The following is a 22,500-nucleotide window of genomic DNA, read 5'->3' as shown; positions in this document are numbered from 1 at the left end:
TGACGTCACTTCCTGTCCTTTGTCCAACAGGGCATCATGCTAGTGTATGACATCACTAACGAGAAGTCCTTCGAGAACATCAAGAACTGGATCAGGAACATTGAAGAGGTATGAAGCTACCGCAGCAAGTAGCCTGAAAACAATCAGGTGTGAAGCTACCGCAGCAGGTAGCCTAGAAACAATCAGGTGTGAAGCTACCGCAGCAGGTAGCCTAAAAACAATCAGGTGTGAAGCTACCGCAGCAGGTAGCCTAGAAACAATCAGGTGTGAAGCTACCGCAGCAGGTAGCCTAAAAACAATCAGTTGCAATAATCAGTCTTCTCTCATTCTGTCTGTAGCCATACTCAGTCTTCTCTCGTTCTGTCTGTAGCAATAATCAGTCTTCTCTCATTCTGTCTGTCTGTAGCAATACTCAGTCTTCTCTCATTCTGTCTGTAGCAATAATCAGTCTTCTCTCATTCTGTCTGTAGCAATAATCAGTCTCCTTATTCTGTCTGTAGCAATAATCAGTCTCCTTATTCTGTCTGTAGCAATATTCAGTCTTCTCTCATTCTGTCTGTAGCAATACTCAGTCTTCTCTCATTCTGTCTGTAGCAATACTCAGTCTTCTCTCATTCTGTCTGTAGCAATAATCAGTCTTCTCTCATTCTGTCTGTAGCAATAATCAGTCTCCTTATTCTGTCTGTAGCAATATTCAGTCGTCTCTCATTCTGTCTGTAGCAATAATCAGTCTTCTCTCATTCTGTCTGTCTGTAGCAATATTCAGTCTTCTCTCATTCTGTCTGTAGCAATAATCAGTCTTCTCTCATTCTGTCTGTCTGTAGCAATAATCAGTCTTCTCTCATTCTGTCTGTCTGTAGCAATAATCAGTCTTCTCTCATTCTGTCTGTCCGTAGCAATAATCAGTCTTCTCTCATTCTGTCTGTCCGTAGCAATAATCAGTCTTCTCTCATTCTGTCTGTAGTATAACTGAGTCTCCTCCTCCTCTGTCTGTCTGTAGCATGCCTCCTCTGACGTGGAGAGGATGATCCTAGGAAACAAGTGTGACATGAACGACAAAAGACAGGTGTCTAAAGAACGAGGAGAAAAGGTACGGAGGTCAGAGTTCAGGGTCTCTGTGTGTTTCCAATAGGCACTGACGAGTCTGAGATGTCTTGTTGCAGGGTGCGTTGGAAACAATGTGATAACGTTCCCGAGAAAAGAGAAACCCCCACACTGCCCTTCATAGTATCTTTGGTGAAACCCCCACACTGCCCTTCATAGTGTCTTTGGAGAAACCCCCACACTGCTCTTCCATAGTATCTTTGGAGAAACCCCCCACACTGCCCTTCATAGTGTCTTTGGTGAAACCCCCATATTGCTCTTCATAGTATCTTTGGACAAACCCTCCACACTGCTCTTCATAGTATCTTTGGTGAAACCCCCATATTGCTCTTCATAGTATCTTTGGTGAAACCCCCCACACTGCTCTTCATAGTATCTTTGGTGAAACCCCTACACTGCTCTTCATAGTATCTTTGGACAAACCCCCACACTGCTCTTCATAGTATCTTTGGTGAAACCCCCACACTGCCCTTCATAGTATCTTTGATGTAAATGTACTCCCAGTTGTATGTATGACAATACTCATAATATACAGTATGATCTATGTCTGTCATAGCCAGCCCAGTTCTCCCTTCATGATGTAGTACAATTCCCTTTTGTAACAGAAAGGTAACATCACTTTTACGTTCTGTGCTATGCCTCTTGGAATGTGTTGCATGGGGGGGGGGGGGGGGGGGGGGGGGGGGCTGCTGTTGATTGTTTTTAAAGGTACATCTGTTATTAACATGAATTGTTCTCATAATGTTTTATTTGTCACAGTTGGCGATTGATTACGGCATCAAGTTCTTAGAAACAAGCGCCAAGTCCAGTCTGAATGTGGAAGAGGTGAGTTCTGTTCAATACCTATTTATTCATTATTATCTCAGTCTTTTTCCATTGAAAACAGGACATTTTTTTCCTCTAATAAACGTGTTCCTGAAGTATACATTTTGTTTTGTTGTTGTTTTGAAACACAGTCCTTTTTCACACTGGGAAGAGACATAATGACGAGACTCAACAGAAAAATAGTGAGTTTATGTTTGTTGTTTTGCAGATGATGCTCATATGATATGATGTATCCTCAGTTGTTGACAGCAATGGGATCTTAAGAGTGGTAATTGACCTTTGACACAACCCCTTTCACACCCCCCCCCCCCCCCCACTTTAGAACGACAGCAGTCCTCCAGGAGGAGGTGGGCCGGTCAAGATCACAGAGACCCGGTCAAAGAAGAGCAACTTCTTCAGATGTTCACTGTTCTAGTGGATCAGTCCTCTCCTTTCCATGGACTGATACAGCCTTTACCTGCCCTGCTGCTTCCCCCTAGAGCTGAGCAGAATGCACCCCCAACCTGCCCTGCTGCTTCCCCCTGGAGCTGAGCAGAATACACCCCCAACCCCTCACCAGGCCTGGGTAGCAGGCTACCTACCTAGCACTCCTCCAACCCCTCACCGGGCCTGGGTACCAGGCTACCTACCTAGCACTCCTCCAACCCCTCACCAGGCCTGGGTACCAGGCTACCTACCTAGCACTCCTCCAACCCCTCACCAGGCCTGGGTACCAGGCTACCTACCTAGCACTCCTCCAACCCCTCACCAGGCCTGGGTACCAGGCTACCTACCTAGCACTCCTCCAACCCCTCACCAGGCCTGATACCAGGCTACCTGCCTAGCACTCCTCCAACCCCTCACCAGGTCTGGGTACCAGGCTACCTACCTAGCACTCCTCCAACCCCTCACCATGCCTGGGTACCAGGCTACCTACCTAGCACTCCTCCAACCCCTCACCATGCCTGGTACCAGGCTACCTACCTAGCACTCCTCCAACCCCTCACCAGGCCTGGTACCAGGCTACCTACCTAGCACTCCTCCAACCCCTCACCAGGCCTGGTACCAGGCTACCTACCTAGCACTCCTCCAACCCCTCACCAGGCCTGGTACCAGGCTACCTACCTAGCACTCCTCCAACCCCTCACCAGGCTACCTACCTAGCACTCCTCCAACCCCTCACCATGCCTGGGTACCAGGGCACCTACCTAGCACTCCTCCAACCCCTCACCATGCCTGGGTACCAGGCTACCTACCTAACACTCCTCCAACCCCTCACCAGGCCTGGGTACCAGGCTACCTACCTAGCACTCCTCCAACCCCTCACCAGGCCTGGTACCAGGCTACCTACCTAGCACTCCTCCAACCCCTCACCAGGCCTGGGTACCAGGCTACCTACCTAGCACTCCTCTAACCCCTCACCAGGCCTGGTACCAGGCTACCTACCTAGCATACCTCCGACCCCTCACCAGGCCTGGTACCAGGCTACCTACCTAGCATACCTCCGACCCCTCACCAGGCCTGGTACCAGGCTACCTACCTAGCACTCCTCCAACCCCACACCAGGCCTGGGTACCAGGCTACCTACAAAGCACTGGGTCTTGGCCAGGCTAGGCTACTTATTGCTGCTGAACTGCCTGGCTATTCTGTAGGCTACAGAGGAAAGCGACTCGCCATCCCATTTCAAAAATGACACGTTAAGAGAACCCAAAACAATTCTGAAAAGAACAAGGTATGCCCCTCAACTGCACCCCTCTCTCCCTTCCCCCAAAGGAGTTAGTCTAGGCCCTGCATCCCAAATGGAACCCTTTTCACTATATAGTGCACTACTCTTCACCAGAGCCCTATTATGCAGGCCCTGGTCAAAAGTAGTGCACTATATAGTGAATAGGGTGGCATAGGGCCCTGGTCAAAAGTAGTGCACTATATAGTGAATAGGGTGGCATAGGGCCCTGGTCAAAAGTAGTGCACTATATAGTGAATAGGGTGGCATAGGGCCCTGGTCAAAAGTAGTGCACTATATAGGGAACAGGGTGGCATTTTGGATGCAGTACATTTCTCCCCCCCCCCCCCAACAGCTCTGATTGACAGTTGAACCCTGTCTTCTGTGTTCTTTAACTCACCCCTGGAAACGCGTTGTTGTTTGTTCAGCTTCCTGTTTAGCTGAAGCTGCCTTCCCCCTGTATCCACTCGATGCACGGTTAACTTTTTATTTTGATGTCGCGTGGTCTTGTCTTTCTTTACCTGCCTATCTTTCTAAGGGGGGTGGAAAAAAAGATTGACACCTGAAGGATTGGAAGAGTTTGTTTGACGTGGATCTCGGGTTGGTTTGCTATTAGAGAAGAATATAGTCATTTTTTTTAAAGTGATGAATGAACATGACTGCAGTGAGAGATGGAGAGAAAAGAGAGTGTTGTTACTGCATGTTCTGCCCACGCTAGAAAGGAAAATGTAACTGTTGTTTAGTATTCTACCAAAGCTGATGACTTCATTGTGGTGGTTGTTTCACCAATGTCTTTATTTTTTATTTTTTAGGTCTTTTAGTTTTATATCATCTTTATGATAATCGCACTGGAGATCGTTATGGATGTTTCAATGATTGTTAAAACACCGCCTCTGTCAAAAAGGACACTGCAGTCATTCGACGATGCATCCCTGGTCCAGAGCACTAAAGGTGCTAGATTCAGAGCCGCTCTTCAGAACCGCTCTTCAGAACCACTCTAAAGAGTTAAAGGATGTTCATTGCTCATTGCACTTCAACTGATGACGGACTCAGAATTGGCTTCACTCAATCGGACGTAATGAATGACCAGTTTTAATGTTGTCACTTAGTCATGCACTTACAGAAGGAGGTTTCTCAATGACTCCAATTTAAAACCAGTGAGCAGCCTCTACTCAATTTAAAACCACTGATCAGCCTCTACTCAACTTAAAACCACTGATCAGCCTCTACTCAACTTAAAACCACTGATCAGCCTCTACTCAACTTAAAACCACTGATCAGCCTCTACTCAACGTAAAACCACTGATTAGCCTCTACTCAACGTAAAACCACTGAGGAGCCTCTACTCAACTTAGAACCACTGAGCAGCCTCTACTCAACTTAAAACCACTGAGCAGCCTCTACTCAACGTAAAACCACTGAGCAGCCTCTACTCAACTTAAAACCACTGAGCAGCCTCTACTCAACTTAGAACCACTGAGCAGCCTCTACTCAACTTAGAACCACTGAGCAGCCTCTACTCAACTTAAAACCACTGATCAGCCTCTACTCAACTTAAAACCACTGAGCAGCCTCTACTCAACTTAAAACCACTGAGTAGCCTCTACTCAACTTAAAACCACTGATCAGCCTCTACTCAACTTAAAACCACTGATTAGCCTCTACTCAACTTAAAACCACTGAGTAGCCTCTACTCAACGTAAAACCACTGATTAGCCTCTACTCAACTTAAAACCACTGATTAGCCTCTACTCAACTTAAAACCACTGAGGAGCCTCTACTCAACTTAAAACCACTGATTAGCCTCTACTCAACTTAAAACCACTGATTAGCCTCTACTCAACGTAAAACCACTGAGTAGCCTCTACTCAACTTAAAACCACTGATTAGCCTCTACTCAACTTAAAACCACTGATTAGCCTCTACTCAACTTAAAACCACTGATTAGCCTCTACTCAACTTAAAACCACTGAGGAGCCTCTACTCAACTTAAAACCACTGATCAGCCTCTACTCAACTTAAAACCACTGAGTAGCCTCTACTCAACTTAAAACCACTGATTAGCCTCTACTCAACTTAAAACCAATGAGGAGCCTCTACTCAACTTAAAACCACTGATCAGCCTCTACTCAACTTAAAACCAGTGATCAGCCTCTACTCAACTTAAAACCACTGAGCATTCTCTACTCAACTTAAAACCACTGATTAGCCTCTACTCAACTTAAAACCACTGATCAGCCTCTACTCAACGTAAAACCACTGAGGAGCCTCTGTGCTTTGTCTTTTTAAAGCCTTGAATGTTGTTGTTGTTGTTGTGTGTTTTGAAGTTCAGACTTTCTTTCATTCTATTCACTGAAAACGGCCCTCAGTTTGCAGCACTGATTTGAGTTGACAGCCCTTTCTGAAGAAACGACCACAACCACCACGGTAGCAGATACCGACTCATACAACGACCACAACCCCCACGGTAGCAGATACTGACTCATACAACGACCACAACCCCCACGGTAGCAGATACTGACTCATACAACGACCACAACCACCACGGTAGCAGATACTGACTCATACAACGACCACAACCCCCACGGTAGCAGATACTGACTCATACAATGACCACAACCACCACGGTAGCAGATACTGACTCATACAACCACCAGGTAGCAGATACGGACTCATACAACCACCACGGTAGCAGATACCCACTCATACAACCACCACGGTAGCAGATACCCACTCATACAACCACCACGGTAGCAGATACACACTCATACAACCACCACGGTAGCAGATACCCACTTATACAACCACCACGGTAGCAGATACTGACTCATACAACCACCACGGTAGCAGATACCCACTCATACAACCACCACGGTAGCAGATACCGACTCATACAACCACCACGGTAGCAGATACCGACTCATACAACCACCACGGTAGCAGATACCGACTCATACAACCACGACAACCACCACGGTAGCAGATGCTGACTCATACAATGACGACAACCACCACGGTAGCAGATACTGACTCATATAACCAACACGGTAGCAGATACTGACTCATACAACCACCACGGTAGCAGATACTGACTCATACAATGACCAGAACTACCACGGTAGCAGATACCGACTCATACGACGACGACAACCACCACGGTAGCAGATGCTGACTCATACAACCACCACAGTAGCAGATACTGACTCATACATCCACCAGGGTAGCAGATACCGACTCATACATCCACCAGGGTAGCAGATACTGACTCATACAACCATCACGGTAGCAGATACTGACTCATACAACCACCACGGTAGCAGATACTGACTCATACAACCACCACGGTAGCAGATACCGACTCATACAACCATCACGGTAGCAGATACTGACTCATACAACCACCACGGTAGAAAATACTGACTCATACAACCACCACGGTAGAAGATACTGACTCATACAACCACCACGGTAGCAGATACTGACTCATACAACCACCAGGGTAGCAGATACTGACTCATACAACCACCAGGGTAGCAGATACTGACTCATACAACCACCAGGGTAGCAGATACTGACTCATACAACCACCAGGGTAGCAGATACTGACTCATACAACCACCAGGGTAGCAGATACTGACTCATACAACCACCAGGGTAGCAGATACTGACTCATACAACCACCAGGGTAGCAGATACTGACTCATACAACCACCAGGGTAGCAGATACTGACTCATACAACCACCAGGGTAGCAGATACTGACTCATACAACCACCAGGGTAGCAGATACTGACTCATACAACCACCAGGGTAGCAGATACTGACTCATACAACCACCAGGGTAGCAGATACTGACTCATACAACCACCAGGGTAGCAGATACTGACTCATACAACCACCAGGGTAGCAGATACTGACTCATACAACCACCAGGGTAGCAGATACTGACTCATACAACCACCAGGGTAGCAGATACTGACTCATACAACCACCAGGGTAGCAGATACTGACTCATACAACCACGACAACCACCACGGTAGAAGATACTGACTCATACAACCACCAGGGTAGAAGATACTGACTCATACAACCACCAGGGTAGAAGATACTGACTCATACAACCACCACAGTAGCAGATACTGACTCATACAACCACCAGGGTAGCAGATACTGACTCATACAAGTGCTTTTGAAAAGTAGCAACAAGCAAATAAAACCTCTCGTGTTCTATCGTTGGTGCGTTCATGCAAATGTTGTTTATGGTATTATATTTTTTATACGGTATCCGATAAGACATTGGACACTGGCGTTTACTCCCAGCATGCTTTGTGAAACCACAAGGTATACCACTTTCTACATGTTTCATTTTATTAGCTCTTTATTATTGCCAAACAAAAACATGTTGATTATGGACACTTTTTCCAGTTCATATTAATATCCTTATATCTGCTGTTACATCCTGCTCTTTCTGGTTTATAAAACCACTGTTGTATTATTCTGATCTGCTGCATTTTATCTTCTCTGTGTGTGTGTGTGTGTGTGTGTGTGTGTGTGTGTGTGTGTGTGTGTGTGTGTGTGTGTGTGTGTGTGTCTGTTCAGATTGAAGGTGCTTCTAACACGTCTATATTTCATGTGAAGGGTCAGTAGTTTGATGGTGATTGTGTGTATTGAGGGTAAATTGATGTCTGTACCACTCCATGTCATGACAAAACACACGGCAGATAGGATTTAATTTATTTTTTATTTTAATTTACGGCAAGCTGTCAAACCTAACTAAATTTTTTTCTGAAAACACTTTTTTTTTTTTAAACAAGTTTTTTTGTGATGGACGGAATGTGAAGGAGATCATACTCGGCACTGTAAAGTAAGCCGGGATGTTTATTTCCAGGTTGATTGTAAAAGATTGTAAAAGACAGAAGAAAGCAACTCCAATCCATTTTCAACATATACCTGTTGTGTGTGATGGTCATGGTTGATTGGTCAAAACCATTCTTATTTAAAGTAACTGTCCAGTTCTGTTGTTGGGGATACCTCCACACCGTTCTGTTGTTGGGGTTACCTCCACACCGTTCTGTTGTTGGGGATACCTCCACACCGTTCTGTTGTTGGGGATACCTCCACACCGTTCTGTTGTTGGGGATACCTCCACACCGTTCTGTTGTTGGGGATACCTCCACACCGTTCTGTTGTTGGGGATACCTCCACACCGTTCTGTTGTTGGGGTACGCCCACACCGTTCTGTTGTTGGGGATACCTCCACACCGTTCTGTTGTTGGGGTTACCTCCACACCGTTCTGTTGTTGGGGTACGCCCACACCGTTCTGTTGTTGGGGTTACCTCCACACCGTTCTGTTGTTGGGGTACGCCCACACCGTTCTGTTGTTGGGGATACCTCCACACCGTTCTGTTGTTGGGGTTACCTCCACACCGTTCTGTTGTTGGGATACCTCCACACCGTTCTGTTGTTGGGGTTACCTCCACACCGTTCTGTTGTTGGGGTACCTCCACACCGTTCTGTTGTTGGGGTTACCTCCACATCGTTCTGTTGTTGGGGTACGCCCACACCGTTCCAAACAGAAAAGCTGCTTTTCAACGTGCTTAATTACCCATTTTTGGAAGGAAAACTAATACATTTTACAGGTCATATTTCATAGCCATTTGTAAACACTGGACAGTTACTTTAAAAGGATGAAGAATTGTAATAGTGTGTAGTGAGACGACGGGGGGCAGAGACTGACGATATAATAATCACTTGTTTTTTGTGGAACGATGCGTGAAGGCTTGAGTTACTACATGTAGTAGATATGTCTGATAGAGAGCTGTTGTTGTAATGCAGTGACGGCGAGGGACATGAATTCTCATGGGAACGTCATGTAGCGTCATGTCTGGAAATACAGATGTATGCAGACATTCTAGAATACTTTCTATCATGTTGGTGTAACAATGAAAGCATTCCTCCCATTTGTTTTCTATCCTGTTGGTGTAACAATGAAAGCCTTCCTCCCATTTGTTTTCTATCCTGTTGTTGTAACAATGAAAGCATTCCTCCCATTTGTTTTCTATCATGTTGGTGTAACAATGAAAGCCTTCCTCCCATTTGTTTTCTATCCTGTTGGTGTAACAATGAAAGCCTTCCTCCCATTTGTTTTCTATCCTGTTGTTGTAACAATGAAAGCATTCCTCCCATTTGTTTTCTATCCTGTTGGTGTAACAATGAAAGCATTCCTCCCATTTGTTTTCTATCCTGTTGGTGTAACAATGAAAGCATTCCTCCCATTTGTTTTGGCGTTCTTTCTCTTCAGATCTGAAAGACATGTTTAAATGAGGTATTTTCTCCTTATCAACGTACTTTGTACAAGCAGCTTGTTAACTTGTCTTCCGGCTCCTTTTTGTCAACTCTGTAACATATCGATCTGATCAGTGTGAACTGATATTGTATAAAAATTAAATTACTTTTGTCTTTTTTTTAAATATCCAGTGTGGGTGTTTTTTGTTTGTTTCCTTCCTTATTATTTGTTATCTTCCTCATCGGAAGTTTACATACACTTAGGTTGGGAGTCATTAAAACTAGTTTACATACACTTAGGTTGGGAGTCATTAAAACTAGTTTACATACACTTAGGTTGGAGTCATTAAAACTAGTTTACACACACTTAGGTTGGGAGTCATTAAAACTAGTTTACACACACTTAGGTTGGAGTCATTAAAACTAGTTTACATACACTTAGGTTGGAGTCATTAAAACTAGTTTACATACACTTAGGTTGGAGTCATTAAAACTAGTTTACACACACTTAGGTTGGGAGTCATTAAAACTAGTTTACACACACTTAGGTTGGAGTCATTAAAACTAGTTTACACACACTTAGGTTGGAGTCATTAAAACTAGTTTACATACACTTAGGTTGGAGGCATTAAAACTAGTTTACATACACTTAGGTTGGAGTCATTAAAACTAGTTTACATACACTTAGGTTGGAGTCATTAAAACTAGTTTACATACACTTAGGTTGGAGTCATTAAAACTAGTTTACATACACTTAGGTTGGAGGCATTAAAACTAGTTTACATACACTTAGGTTGGGAGTCATTAAAACTAGTTTACATACACTTAGGTTGGAGTCATTAAAACTAGTTTACATACACTTAGGTTGGAGTCATTAAAACTAGTTTACATACACTTAGGTTGGGAGTCATTAAAACTAGTTTACATACACTTAGGTTGGAGTCATTAAAACTAGTTTACATACACTTAGGTTGGAGTCATTAAAACTAGTTTACATACACTTAGGTTGGAGTCATTAAAACTAGTTTACATACACTTAGGTTGGAGGCATTAAACTAGTTTACATACACTTAGGTTGGAGTCATTAAAACTAGTTTACATACACTTAGGTTGGAGGCATTAAAACTAGTTTACATACACTTAGGTTGGAGTCATTAAAACTAGTTTACATACACTTAGGTTGGAGTCATTAAAACTAGTTTACATACACTTAGGTTGGAGGCATTAAAACTAGTTTACATCCACTTAGGTTGGAGTCATTAAAACTAGTTTACATACACTTAGGTTGGAGTCATTAAAACTAGTTTACATACACTTAGGTTGGAGTCATTAAAACTAGTTTACATACACTTAGGTTGGAGTCATTAAAACTAGTTTACATACACTTAGGTTGGGAGTCATTAAAACTAGTTTACATACACTTAGGTTGGAGTCATTAAAACTAGTTTACACACACTTAGGTTGGAGTCATTAAAACTAGTTTACATACACTTAGGTTGGAGTCATTAAAACTAGTTTACATACACTTAGGTTGGAGTCATTAAAACTAGTTTACATACACTTAGGTTGGAGTCATTAAAACTAGTTTACATACACTTAGGTTGGAGTCATTAAAACTAGTTTACATACACTTAGGTTGGAGTCATTAAAACTAGTTTACATACACTTAGGTTGGAGGCATTAAAACTAGTTTACATACACTTAGGTTGGAGTCATTAAAACTAGTTTACACACACTTAGGTTGGAGTCATTAAAACTAGTTTACATACACTTAGGTTGGAGTCATTAAAACTAGTTTACATACACTTAGGTTGGAGTCATTAAAACTAGTTTACACACACTTAGGTTGGAGTCATTAAAACTAGTTTACACACACTTAGGTTGGAGTCATTAAAACTAGTTTACACACACTTAGGTTGGAGTCATTAAAACTAGTTTACACACACTTAGGTTGGAGTCATTAAAACTAGTTTACACACACTTAGGTTGGAGTCATTAAAACTAGTTTACATACACTTAGGTGGAGTCATTAAAACTAGTTTTTTAACCACTTCACAAATTTCTTGTTAACAAACTATAGTTTTGGCAAGTCGGTTAGGACATCTACTTTGTGCATGACATAAGTACATTTTCCAACAATTGTTTCACTTATAATTCACTGTATCACAATTCCAGTGGGTCAGAAGTTTACATACACTAAGTTGACTGTGCCTTTAAACAGCTTGGAAAATTCCAGAAAATGATGTCATGGCTTTAGAAGCTTCTGATAGGCTAATTGACATCATTTGAGTCAATTGGAGGTGTACCTGTGGATGTATTTCATTACCTTCAAACTCAGTGCCTCTTTGCTTGACATCATGGGAAAATCAAAAGAAATCCGCCAACACCTCAGAAAAAATTGTAGACCTCCACAAAGTCTGCTTCATCCTTGGGAGCAATTTCCAAACGCCTGAAGGTACCACGTTCACCTGTACAAACAATAGTACGCATGTATAAACACCATGGGTCCACGCAGCCGTCATACCGCTCACTGGAAAATAAATGTGAGGAACTGAAAGCACGTATATCCTACCTACTTTCACCGAGTCGTGGCTGAACGACGACATTAATAACATACAGCTGGCAGGTTATACACTCCATCGGCAGGAGAGAACAGCAGCCTCTGGTAAGACACGGGGGCGGGGCCTATTCATTTATGTAAACAACAGCTGGTGGGTTATACACTCCATCGGCAGGAGAGAACAGCAGCCTCTGGTAAGACACGGGGCGGGGTCTATTCATTTATGTAAACAACAGCTGGTGGGTTATACACTCCATCGGCAGGAGAGAACAGCAGCCTCTGGTAAGACACGGGGGCGGGGCCTATTAATTTATGTAAACAACAGCTGGTGGGTTATACACTCCATCGGCAGGAGAGAACAGCAGCCTCTGGTAAGACACGGGGCGGGGCCTATTCATTTATGTAAACAACAGCTGGTGGGTTATACACTCCATCGGCAGGAGAGAACAGCAGCCTCTGGTAAGACACGGGGCGGGGCCTATTAATTTATGTAAACAACAGCTGATGGGTTATACACTCCATCGGCAGGAGAGAACAGCAGCCTCTGGTATGACACGGGGCGGGGTCTATTCATTTACGTTAATTTACGTTGGCTGTTGTTCCCGGTCTCAGACGTTGTCTGTTGTTCCCCGTCTCAGAAAGCTGCTGACACATAGTAGATATTACAACACCTGGATAGGGGAACGCGACCCATGATTAGCTGATTCTTAGAGTCAGGTTTACCAGCTTGGACTGGGCCAAAAGTGTGTTATAAATCAGGCCCCGAGGACCGGAGCTGACCATCCCTGCTGTATGTTCTTCCCATGTGGATTGTTGATGTAATTAAGGTCCTTTGTTTTCCTCAGCTGAGCTCTAGAGGGCGCTGTTACAACATTTTAACTCACAGATAGACCGACATGCTGATATTCAACACAAGTATAATTCAAATAATTACAATTTTTAATTTCAGAATTCAACGTTATTCAATCAACAGAGTCGTTATAATTGTCCCTTTTTTTTACCCATTTTTAAGGATCAAACAAATGTTTGGAAAAACTATGCATTTATTTATCTAGGCAAGTCAGTTAAAGAACAAATTCTTATTTTCAATGACGGCCTAGGAACAGTGCCTTGTTCAGGGGCAGAACGACAGATTTGTACCCTGTCATCTCGGGGATTTGAACTTGCAACCTTCCGGTTACTAGTCCAACGCTCTAACCCCTAGTCTACCTGCCGTCCCTCCACTCTAACCACTAGTCTACCTGCCGTCCCTCCACTCTAACCACTAGTCTACCTGCCGTCCCTCCACTCTAACCACTAGGCTACGCTGCCGTCCCTCCACTCTAACCACTAGTCTACCTGCCGTCCCTCCACTCTAACCACTAGTCTACCTGCCGTCCCTCCACTCTAACCACTAGTCTACCTGCCGTCCCTCCACTCTAACCACTAGTCTACCTGCCGTCCCTCCACTCTAACCACTAGGCTACGCTGCCGCCCCTCCACTCTAACCACTAGGCTACCTGCCGTCCCTCCACTCTAACCACTAGTCTACCTGCCGTCCCTCCACTCTAACCACTAGTCTACCTGCCGTCCCTCCACTCTAACCACTAGGCTACCTGCCGTCCCTCCACTCTAACCACTAAGCTACGCTGCCGCCCCTCCACTCTAACCACTAGGCTACCTGCCGTCCCTCCACTCTAACCACTAGTCTACCTGCCGTCCCTCCACTCTAACCACTAGGCTACCTGCCGTCCCTCCACTCTAACCACTAGGCTACGCTGCCGCCCCTCCACTCTAACCACTAGGCTACCTGCCGTCCCTCCACTCTAACCACTAGGCTACCTGCCGTCCCTCCACTCTAACCACTAGTCTACCTGCCGTCCCTCCACTCTAACCACTAGGCTACGCTGCCGCCCCTCCACTCTAACCACTAGGCTACCTGCCGTCCCTCCACTCTAACCACTAGTCTACCTGCCGTCCCTCCACTCTAACCACTAGTCTACCTGCCGTCCCTCCACTCTAACCACTAGTCTACCTGCCGTCCCTCCACTCTAACCACTAGGCTACCTGCCGTCCCTCCACTCTAACCACTAGTCTACCTGCCGTCCCTCCACTCTAACCACTAGGCTACCTGCCGTCCCTCCACTCTAACCACTAGTCTACCTGCCGTCCCTCCACTCTAACCACTAGGCTACCTGCCGTCCCTCCACTCTAACCACTAGTCTACCTGCCGTCCCTCCACTCTAACCACTAGTCTACCTGCCGTCCCTCCACTCTAACCACTAGTCTACCTGCCGTCCCTCCACTCTAACCACTAGTCTACCTGCCGTCCCTCCACTCTAACCACTAGTCTACCTGCCGTCCCTCCACTCTAACCACTAGTCTACCTGCCGTCCCTCCACTCTAACCACTAGTCTACCTGCCACCCCTCCACTCTAACCACTAGTCTACCTGCCACCCCTCCACTCTAACCACTAGGCTACCTGCCGTCCCTCCACTCTAACCACTAGTCTACCTGCCGTCCCTCCACTCTAACCACTAGTCTACCTGCCGTCCCTCCACTCTAACCACTAGGCTACCTGCCGCCCCTCCACTCTAACCACTAGTCTACCTGCCGTCCCTCCACTCTAACCACTAGGCTACCTGCCGTCCCTCCACTCTAACCACTAGTCTACCTGCCGTCCCTCCACTCTAACCACTAGTCTACCTGCCACCCCTCCACTCTAACCACTAGTCTACCTGCCGTCCCTCCACTCTAACCACTAGTCTACCTGCCGTCCCTCCACTCTAACCACTAGGCTACCTGCCACCCCTCCACTCTAACCCCTAGTCTACCTGCCGCCCCTCCACTCTAACCACTAGGCTACCTGCCGTCCCTCCACTCTAACCACTAGGCTACCTGCCGTCCCTCCACTCTAACCACTAGGCTACCTGCCGTCCCTCCACTCTAACCACTAGGCTACCTGCCGTCCCTCCACTCTAACCACTAGTCTACCTGCCGTCCCTCCACTCTAACCACTAGTCTACCTGCCACCCCTCCACTCTAACCACTAGTCTACATGCCACCCCTCCACTCTAACCACTAGGCTACGCTCCCGTCCCTCCACTCTAACCACTAGGCTACGCTCCCGTCCCTCCACTCTAACCACTAGGCTACGCTCCCGTCCCTCCACTCTAACCACTAGTCTACCTGCCGTCCCTCCACTCTAACCACTAGGCTACGCTCCCGTCCCTCCACTCTAACCACTAGGCTACGCTCCCGTCCCTCCACTCTAACCACTAGTCTACCTGCCGCCCCTTGTCTCTTACCTTGTTTGTGTAATGATTTCCATTTTAGATTAATACAAATATCACTTATAAGATGGCTGTCTGTATCTGCAATGTTATTTGCTTGATTAATCAACATGAAATACATTTAATACAATAAACGTTTTAAAAAACAAAAACATTTAACAACAACTCAATAATCACAGCACTTTCGCCATTCGCTCGCTCAAAGCTGTCCCCATCAACTGGGATGATTTGGAAAAACCAAGATATGCAACGTTCCTGAGTCTCAGACAGGAGTTCAGCGCTGCTCAGCTCTACCACACCCCATTGGCTAGTTTATTCCATTCCACAGTGAGTCATGCCAGTCAGACATCATCAGAAGTCATTCACAGGTGTTCTGTCTTTGAGGATTTTTGTCTTTCTGTCAGTCTCTCCCTCTGTCTCTGTCTCCCCAGTCCCTACTAACATAGCTGTTAGGTCTTTAACACTACTGTCTGTCAGTCTCTATCTCTGTCTCTGTCTCCCCAGTCCCTCCTAACATAGCTGTTAGGTCTTTAATACTGTCTGTCAGTCTCTACCTCTGTCTCTGTCTCCCCAGTCCCTCCTAACATAGCTGTTAGGTCTTTAATACTGTCTGTCAGTCTCTACCTCTGTCTCCCCAGTCCCTACTAACATAGCTGTTAGGTCTTTAATACTGTCTGTCCGTCTCTACCTCTGTCTCTGTCTCCCCAGTCCCTACTAACATAGCTGTTAGGTCTTTAATATTGTCTGTCAGTCTCTACCTCTGTCTCTACCTCTGTCTCTGTCTCCCCAGTCCCTCCTAACATAGCTGTTAGGTCTTTAACACTGTCTGTCAGTCTCTACCTCTGTCTCTGTCTCCCCAGTCCCTCCTAACATAGCTGTTAGGTCTTTAATACTGTCTGTCAGTCTCTACCTCTGTCTCTGTCTCCCCAGTCCCTCCTAACATAGCTGTTAGGTCTTTAATACTGTCTGTCAGTCTCTACCTCTGTCTCCCCAGTCCCACCTAACATAGCTGTTAGGTCTTTAATACTGTCTGTCAGTCTCTACCTCTGTCTCTGTCTCCCCAGTCCCTCCTAACATAGCTGTTAGGTCTTTAATACTGTCTGTCAGTCTCTACCTCTGTCTCCCCAGTCCCTCCTAACATAGCTGTTAGGTCTTTAACACTACTGTCTGTCAGTCTCTACCTCTGTCTCTGTCTCCCCAGTCCCTCCTAACATAGCTGTTAGGTCTTTAATACTGTCTGTCAGTCTCTACCTCTGTCTCTACCTCTGTCTCTGTCTCCCCAGTCCCTCCTAACATAGCTGTTAGGCCTTTAACCCCTGTTAGGTCTTTAATACTGTCTGTCAGTCTCTATCTCTGTCTCTACCTCTGTCTCTGTCTCCCCAGTCCCTCCTAACATAGCTGTTAGGTCTTTAATACTGTCTGTCAGTCTCTCCCTCTGTCTCTGTCTCCCCAGTCCCTACTAACATAGCTGTTAGGTCTTTAATACTGTCTGTCAGTCTCTACCTCTGTCTCTGTCTCCCCAGTCCCTCCTAACATAGCTGTTAGGTCTTTAATACTGTCTGTCAGTCTCTACCTCTGTCTCTGTCTCCCCAGTCCCTCCTAACATAGCTGTTAGGTATTTAATACTGTCTGTCAGTCTCTCTCTCTGTCTCTACCTCTGTCTCTGTCTCCCCAGTCCCTACTAACATAGCTGTTAGGTCTTTTACACTACTGTCTGACTTGGTTCTCTGTGCCCAGTCCCCTCTGGCCTTCACTTTTCTGGGGTTGGTGTTCAGGCTCTTAGACCTCAGTGATGGATACATCCTGTCCTCTGCCACAAGCAGAAGGCCTCCACCAGTATCTTTAGCCTCCGCTTGCTGCTTCTCCTCACCTCCATCTTGGTTGCTCTCTGACTGACTCTTCCCTGGCTCCTGTGGTTCACTGTCTGTCTCTTTGGCCTCTGCCTCGTCCTTTGTGTCTGTGGTGGTGGGGACTAGCTTCTCCATGGAGACTTTGGGCATGTGGCCGAACGGGCAGGGGTGGACTTTGTACTCGAAGCGCGCTGCCCAGTGACCGATGGTCGGAGATCTGGAGGTAACCGTTTCCTGATGCCCTGTGAGGGGGTTGTTGACGTCTGTGGCCCAAGTAGCCCCCTCGTCTCCCCCATCGGCTGGGTTGTACACCATAGTGCTCCTGGATCTGGGCCTGGAGGTGAGACAGTCCCTGTGGGGCTCTGGTGACTGGTACTGCAGGGACCTGACCCTCTCCAGAGGGTATGAGAGGGCTGCTTCTAGCTTGATCTTCTCCATGGTCACGCCTGCCTTCTCCAGGGCCGTGTCCATCGAGGCAGCAGGGCTGCAGGGCGGTGGAGAAGGCTCTGTAGGAACCTCAGGCCTCTGGGTTGGGGTTTCCTTCACCCCTTCGCAGACAGAGACACTGGAGCTGGAATGATTCCTCTCTCTGGGGCCCACCACGTCTAACGTGGCTCCGTACTCCTTCACAGAGGCCGTGATGCTGGTCGTGGTTTCTCTCATACTCCGTTTCCTCTCAACCACCTTCCTCTGGCTCCCTTTCCTCTCAGGGCTCCTGATGTCCCCAGCCTCAGATCGGGTGTCATCTCCCATCTCCAGGTGGTACCGGTACAGACTGTAGCCATCAGAGCTGATGGACAGACAGACACACAGACAGATATATAATCAGTAAATATCATCCTCACATCGTCCATAAACACTAGACTACTGTACTGATAATCAGTAACATCATCCTCTCATCATCCATATTAAACACTAGACTACTGTACTGATAATCAGTAAACATCATCCTCTCATCATCCTTATTAAACACTAGACTACTGTACTGATAATCAGTAAACATCATCCTCTCATCATCCTTATTAAACACTAGACTACTGTACTGATCATCAGTAAACATCATCCTCTCATCATCCTTATTAAACACTAGACTACTGTACTGATAATCAGTAAACATCATCCTCTCATCATCCTTATTAAACACTAGACTACTGTACTGATCATCAGTAAACATCATCCTTATTAAACACTAGACTACTGTGCTGATAATCAGTAAACATCATCCTCTCATCATCCTTATTAAACACTAGACTACTGTACTGATCATCAGTAAACATCATCCTCTCATCATCCTTATTAAACACTAGACTACTGTACTGATCATCAGTAAACATCATCCTTATTAAACACTAGACTACTGTACTGATAATCAGTAAACATCATCCTCTCATCATCCTTATTAAACACTAGACTACTGTACTGATCATCAGTAAACATCATCCTTATTAAACACTAGACTACTGTACTGATCATCAGTAAACATCATCCTTATTAAACACTAGACTACTGTACTGATCATCAGTAAACATCATCCTTATTAAACACTAGACTACTGTACTGATCATCAGTAAACATCATCCTTATTAAACACTAGACTACTGTACTGATCATCAGTAAACATCATCCTTATTAAACACTAGACTACTGTACTGATCATCAGTAAACATCATCCTCTCATCATCCTTATTAAACACTAGACTACTGTACTGATCATCAGTAAACATCATCCTTATTAAACACTAGACTACTGTACTGATCATCAGTAAACATCATCCTTATTAAACACTAAACTACTGTACTGATCATCAGTAAACATCATCCTTATTAAACACTAGACTACTGTACTGTACATGACAGAGCAGACCATTCCGTGTTTCTCATCTGGAGTCATTATAGAAGTTATTGAACCTGTTGATGGAGCTGTGGCGGAGCAGAGAGGACGTGTCGCAGACTGAGGAGACCCCCGACTGGGTTCTGACCAGGTCGTTGTGGTCCACCCCGGCCAGCTTCTCCAGGGCGTTCATCATACGTCCAGAGAACTCCTCCAGCTGACCCAGTCGCAGGTCCACCGTCTGCAGGGAAGCCTTCATGGAGTGCTCCCTCTCGTTCACCTCCTCCAGACGCATCGACATGTTCTCCACCCTGAGAGGAGAGAGAGTCAACGGTACCACAACTCTTTACTCACCCTGCCGATTACACCAACTGTATTGGGATTACACCAACTGTATTGGGATTACACCAAATGTATTGGGATTAAACCAACTGTATTGGGATTACACCAAATGTATTGGGATTACACCAAATGTATTGGGATTACACCAAATGTATTGGGATTACACCAAATGTATTGGGATTACACCAACTGTATTGGGATTACACCAACTGTATTGGGATTACACCAAATGTATTGGGATTAAACCAACTGTATTGGGATTACACCAAATGTATTGGGATTAAACCAAATGTATTGTGATTACACCAAATGCATTGGGATTACACCAAATGTATTGGGATTACACCAAATGTATTGGGATTACACCAACTGTATTGTGATTACACCAAATGTATTAGGATTACACCAAATGTATTGTGATTACACCAAATGTATTACTAAATGATTACACCAACTGTATTGGGATTACACCAACTGTATTGGGATTACACCAAATGTATTGTGATTACACCAAATGTATTACTAAATGATTACACCAAATGTATTACTAAATGATTACACCAAATGTATTACTAATAAATATGAATAACCGTAGCGAATACTGAGACAGTTCTACAAGGCTAATTTAAATGTAGGTAGTTCCCCCAAAGAGGAAAGACCATAGCTGTCCGGTCTCCGACCTCTCAGATGTGACCCGGATGCGTTCGTTGCTAGACGACTGCTCCTCGTCCTCCTTCTCTCTGAAATACTCCTCCACACACTGCTCCTCAAAGTCATACAGAGCCTTCAGCTCCTCAGCGTTCAGCAGCAGCTCTGTCAGAGAGAGAAACACACGTCACACGCTGGAGCCGGGGTAGGTGGAGTTCAACTGCTTCTGAAACCTGGTAGAACGCACTGACATCGGTCTCGGAAGGACCAATCAGTCAACCCAGCCAACCAACCAGACAACCAACCAGTCATCCAATCAGTCAACCAACCAGTCATCCAATCAGTCAACCAATCAACCAGTCATCCAATCAATCAACCAATCAACCACCCATCCAATCAGTCAACCAATCAACCAGTCATCCAATCCATCAGCCAATCAATCAGTCATCCAATCAATCAACCAATCAATCAATCACCCAATCATTCAACCAATCAACCAGTCATCCAATCACTCAACCAATCAGTCAACCAATCAACCAGTCATCCAATCAGTCAACCAATCAATCAATCAATCAGTCATCCAATCAGAGTCAACCAATCAATCAATCACTCAGTCATCCAATCAGAGTCAACCAATCAATCAATCAGTCATCCAATCAGAGTCAATCAATCAACCAGTCATCCAATCAGTCAACCAATCAACCAGTCATCCAATCAGTCAACCAATCAATCAATCAGTCATCCAATCAGAGTCAACCAATCAACCAATCACCCAATCACTCAACCAATCAACCAGTCATCCAATCACTCAACCAATCAGTCAACCAATCAACCAGTCATCCAATCAGTCAACCAATCAACCACCCATCCAATCAGTCAACCAATCAACCAGTCATCCAATCCATCAACCAATCAATCAGTCATCCAATCAATCAACCAATCAACCAATCACCCAATCACTCAACCAATCAACCAGTCATCCAATCACTCAACCAATCAGTCAACCAATCAACCAGTCATCCAATCAGTCAACCAATCAATCAATCAATCAGTCATCCAATCAGAGTCAACCAATCAATCAATCAGTCATCCAATCAGAGTCAATCAATCAACCAGTCATCCAATCAGTCAACCAATCAACCAGTCATCCAATCAGTCAACCAATCAATCAATCAGTCATCCAATCAGAGTCAACCAATCAGAGTCAATCAATCAGTCATCCAATCAGAGTCAACCAATCAACCAGTCATCCAATCAGTCAACCAATCAATCAATCAGTCATCCAATCAGAGTCAACCAATCAATCAATCAATCAGTCATCCAATCAGAGTCGACCAATCAACCAGTCATCCAATCAGTCAACCAATCAACCAGTCATCCAATCAGTCAACCCAGCCAACCAACCAGACAGTCAACCAACCGGCTGGCCAGCCAGAAAACCATTTCAGCCAGATAACCAGCTAGCTAATCAATCAACCAAGTCATCCAATCAGTCAACCAATCAACCACCCATCCAATCAGTCAACCAATCAACCAGTCATCCAATCCATCAACCAATCAATCAGTCATCCAATCAATCAACCAATCAACCAATCACCCAATCACTCAACCAATCAACCAGTCATCCAATCACTCAACCAATCAGTCAACCAATCAACCAGTCATCCAATCAGTCAACCAATCAATCAATCAATCAGTCATCCAATCAGAGTCAACCAATCAATCAATCAATCAGTCATCCAATCAGAGTCAACCAATCAATCAATCAGTCATCCAATCAGAGTCAACCAATCAACCAGTCATCCAATCAGTCAACCAATCAACCAGTCATCCAATCAGTCAACCAATCAATCAATCATCCAATCAGAGTCAACCAATCAATCAATCAATCAGTCATCCAATCAGAGTCAACCAATCAACCAGTCATCCAATCAGTCAACCAATCAATCAATCAGTCATCCAATCAGAGTCAACCAATCAATCAATCAATCAGTCATCCAATCAGAGTCAACCAATCAATCAATCAGTCATCCAATCAGAGTCAACCAATCAACCTGTCATCCAATCAGTCAACCCATAT

The 22,500-nt window shown here is 45.1% G+C and overlaps 2 protein-coding genes across 2 annotated transcripts in view; one reads left to right on the top strand and one right to left on the bottom strand.

Moving 5' to 3' along the window:
* The window catches only part of LOC139411793 (ras-related protein Rab-8B), a 28,577-nt gene extending 25,937 nt beyond the window's left edge, over nt 1-2,640 (top strand). Inside the window, exons 4-8 of the mRNA XM_071158538.1 lie at nt 31-108; nt 1,001-1,090; nt 1,864-1,929; nt 2,061-2,111; nt 2,252-2,640. Coding sequence (XP_071014639.1) covers nt 31-108; nt 1,001-1,090; nt 1,864-1,929; nt 2,061-2,111; nt 2,252-2,344 — 378 coding nt within the window. The 3' untranslated portion in view covers nt 2,345-2,640. The remainder of the gene's footprint in view (nt 1-30; nt 109-1,000; nt 1,091-1,863; nt 1,930-2,060; nt 2,112-2,251) is intronic.
* Nucleotides 2,641-15,617: 12,977 nt separating this feature from the next.
* LOC139411794 (transient receptor potential cation channel subfamily M member 1-like) overlaps nt 15,618-22,500 on the bottom strand; it is a 103,422-nt gene continuing 96,539 nt past the window's right edge. Inside the window, exons 26-29 of the mRNA XM_071158540.1 lie at nt 20,453-20,585; nt 19,508-19,741; nt 15,744-18,389; nt 15,618-15,678 (exon numbers count right to left, since the gene is read on the bottom strand). Coding sequence (XP_071014641.1) covers nt 17,369-18,389; nt 19,508-19,741; nt 20,453-20,585 — 1,388 coding nt within the window. The 3' untranslated portion in view covers nt 15,618-15,678; nt 15,744-17,368. The remainder of the gene's footprint in view (nt 15,679-15,743; nt 18,390-19,507; nt 19,742-20,452; nt 20,586-22,500) is intronic.

The sequence above is a fragment of the Oncorhynchus clarkii genome, chromosome 6 (assembly GCF_045791955.1).
Source record: "Oncorhynchus clarkii lewisi isolate Uvic-CL-2024 chromosome 6, UVic_Ocla_1.0, whole genome shotgun sequence".
NCBI lineage: Eukaryota > Metazoa > Chordata > Actinopteri > Salmoniformes > Salmonidae > Oncorhynchus > Oncorhynchus clarkii.
The sequence above is the reverse complement of the archived record's forward strand: the minus strand, read 5'-3'. Positions and strand labels throughout refer to the sequence as shown.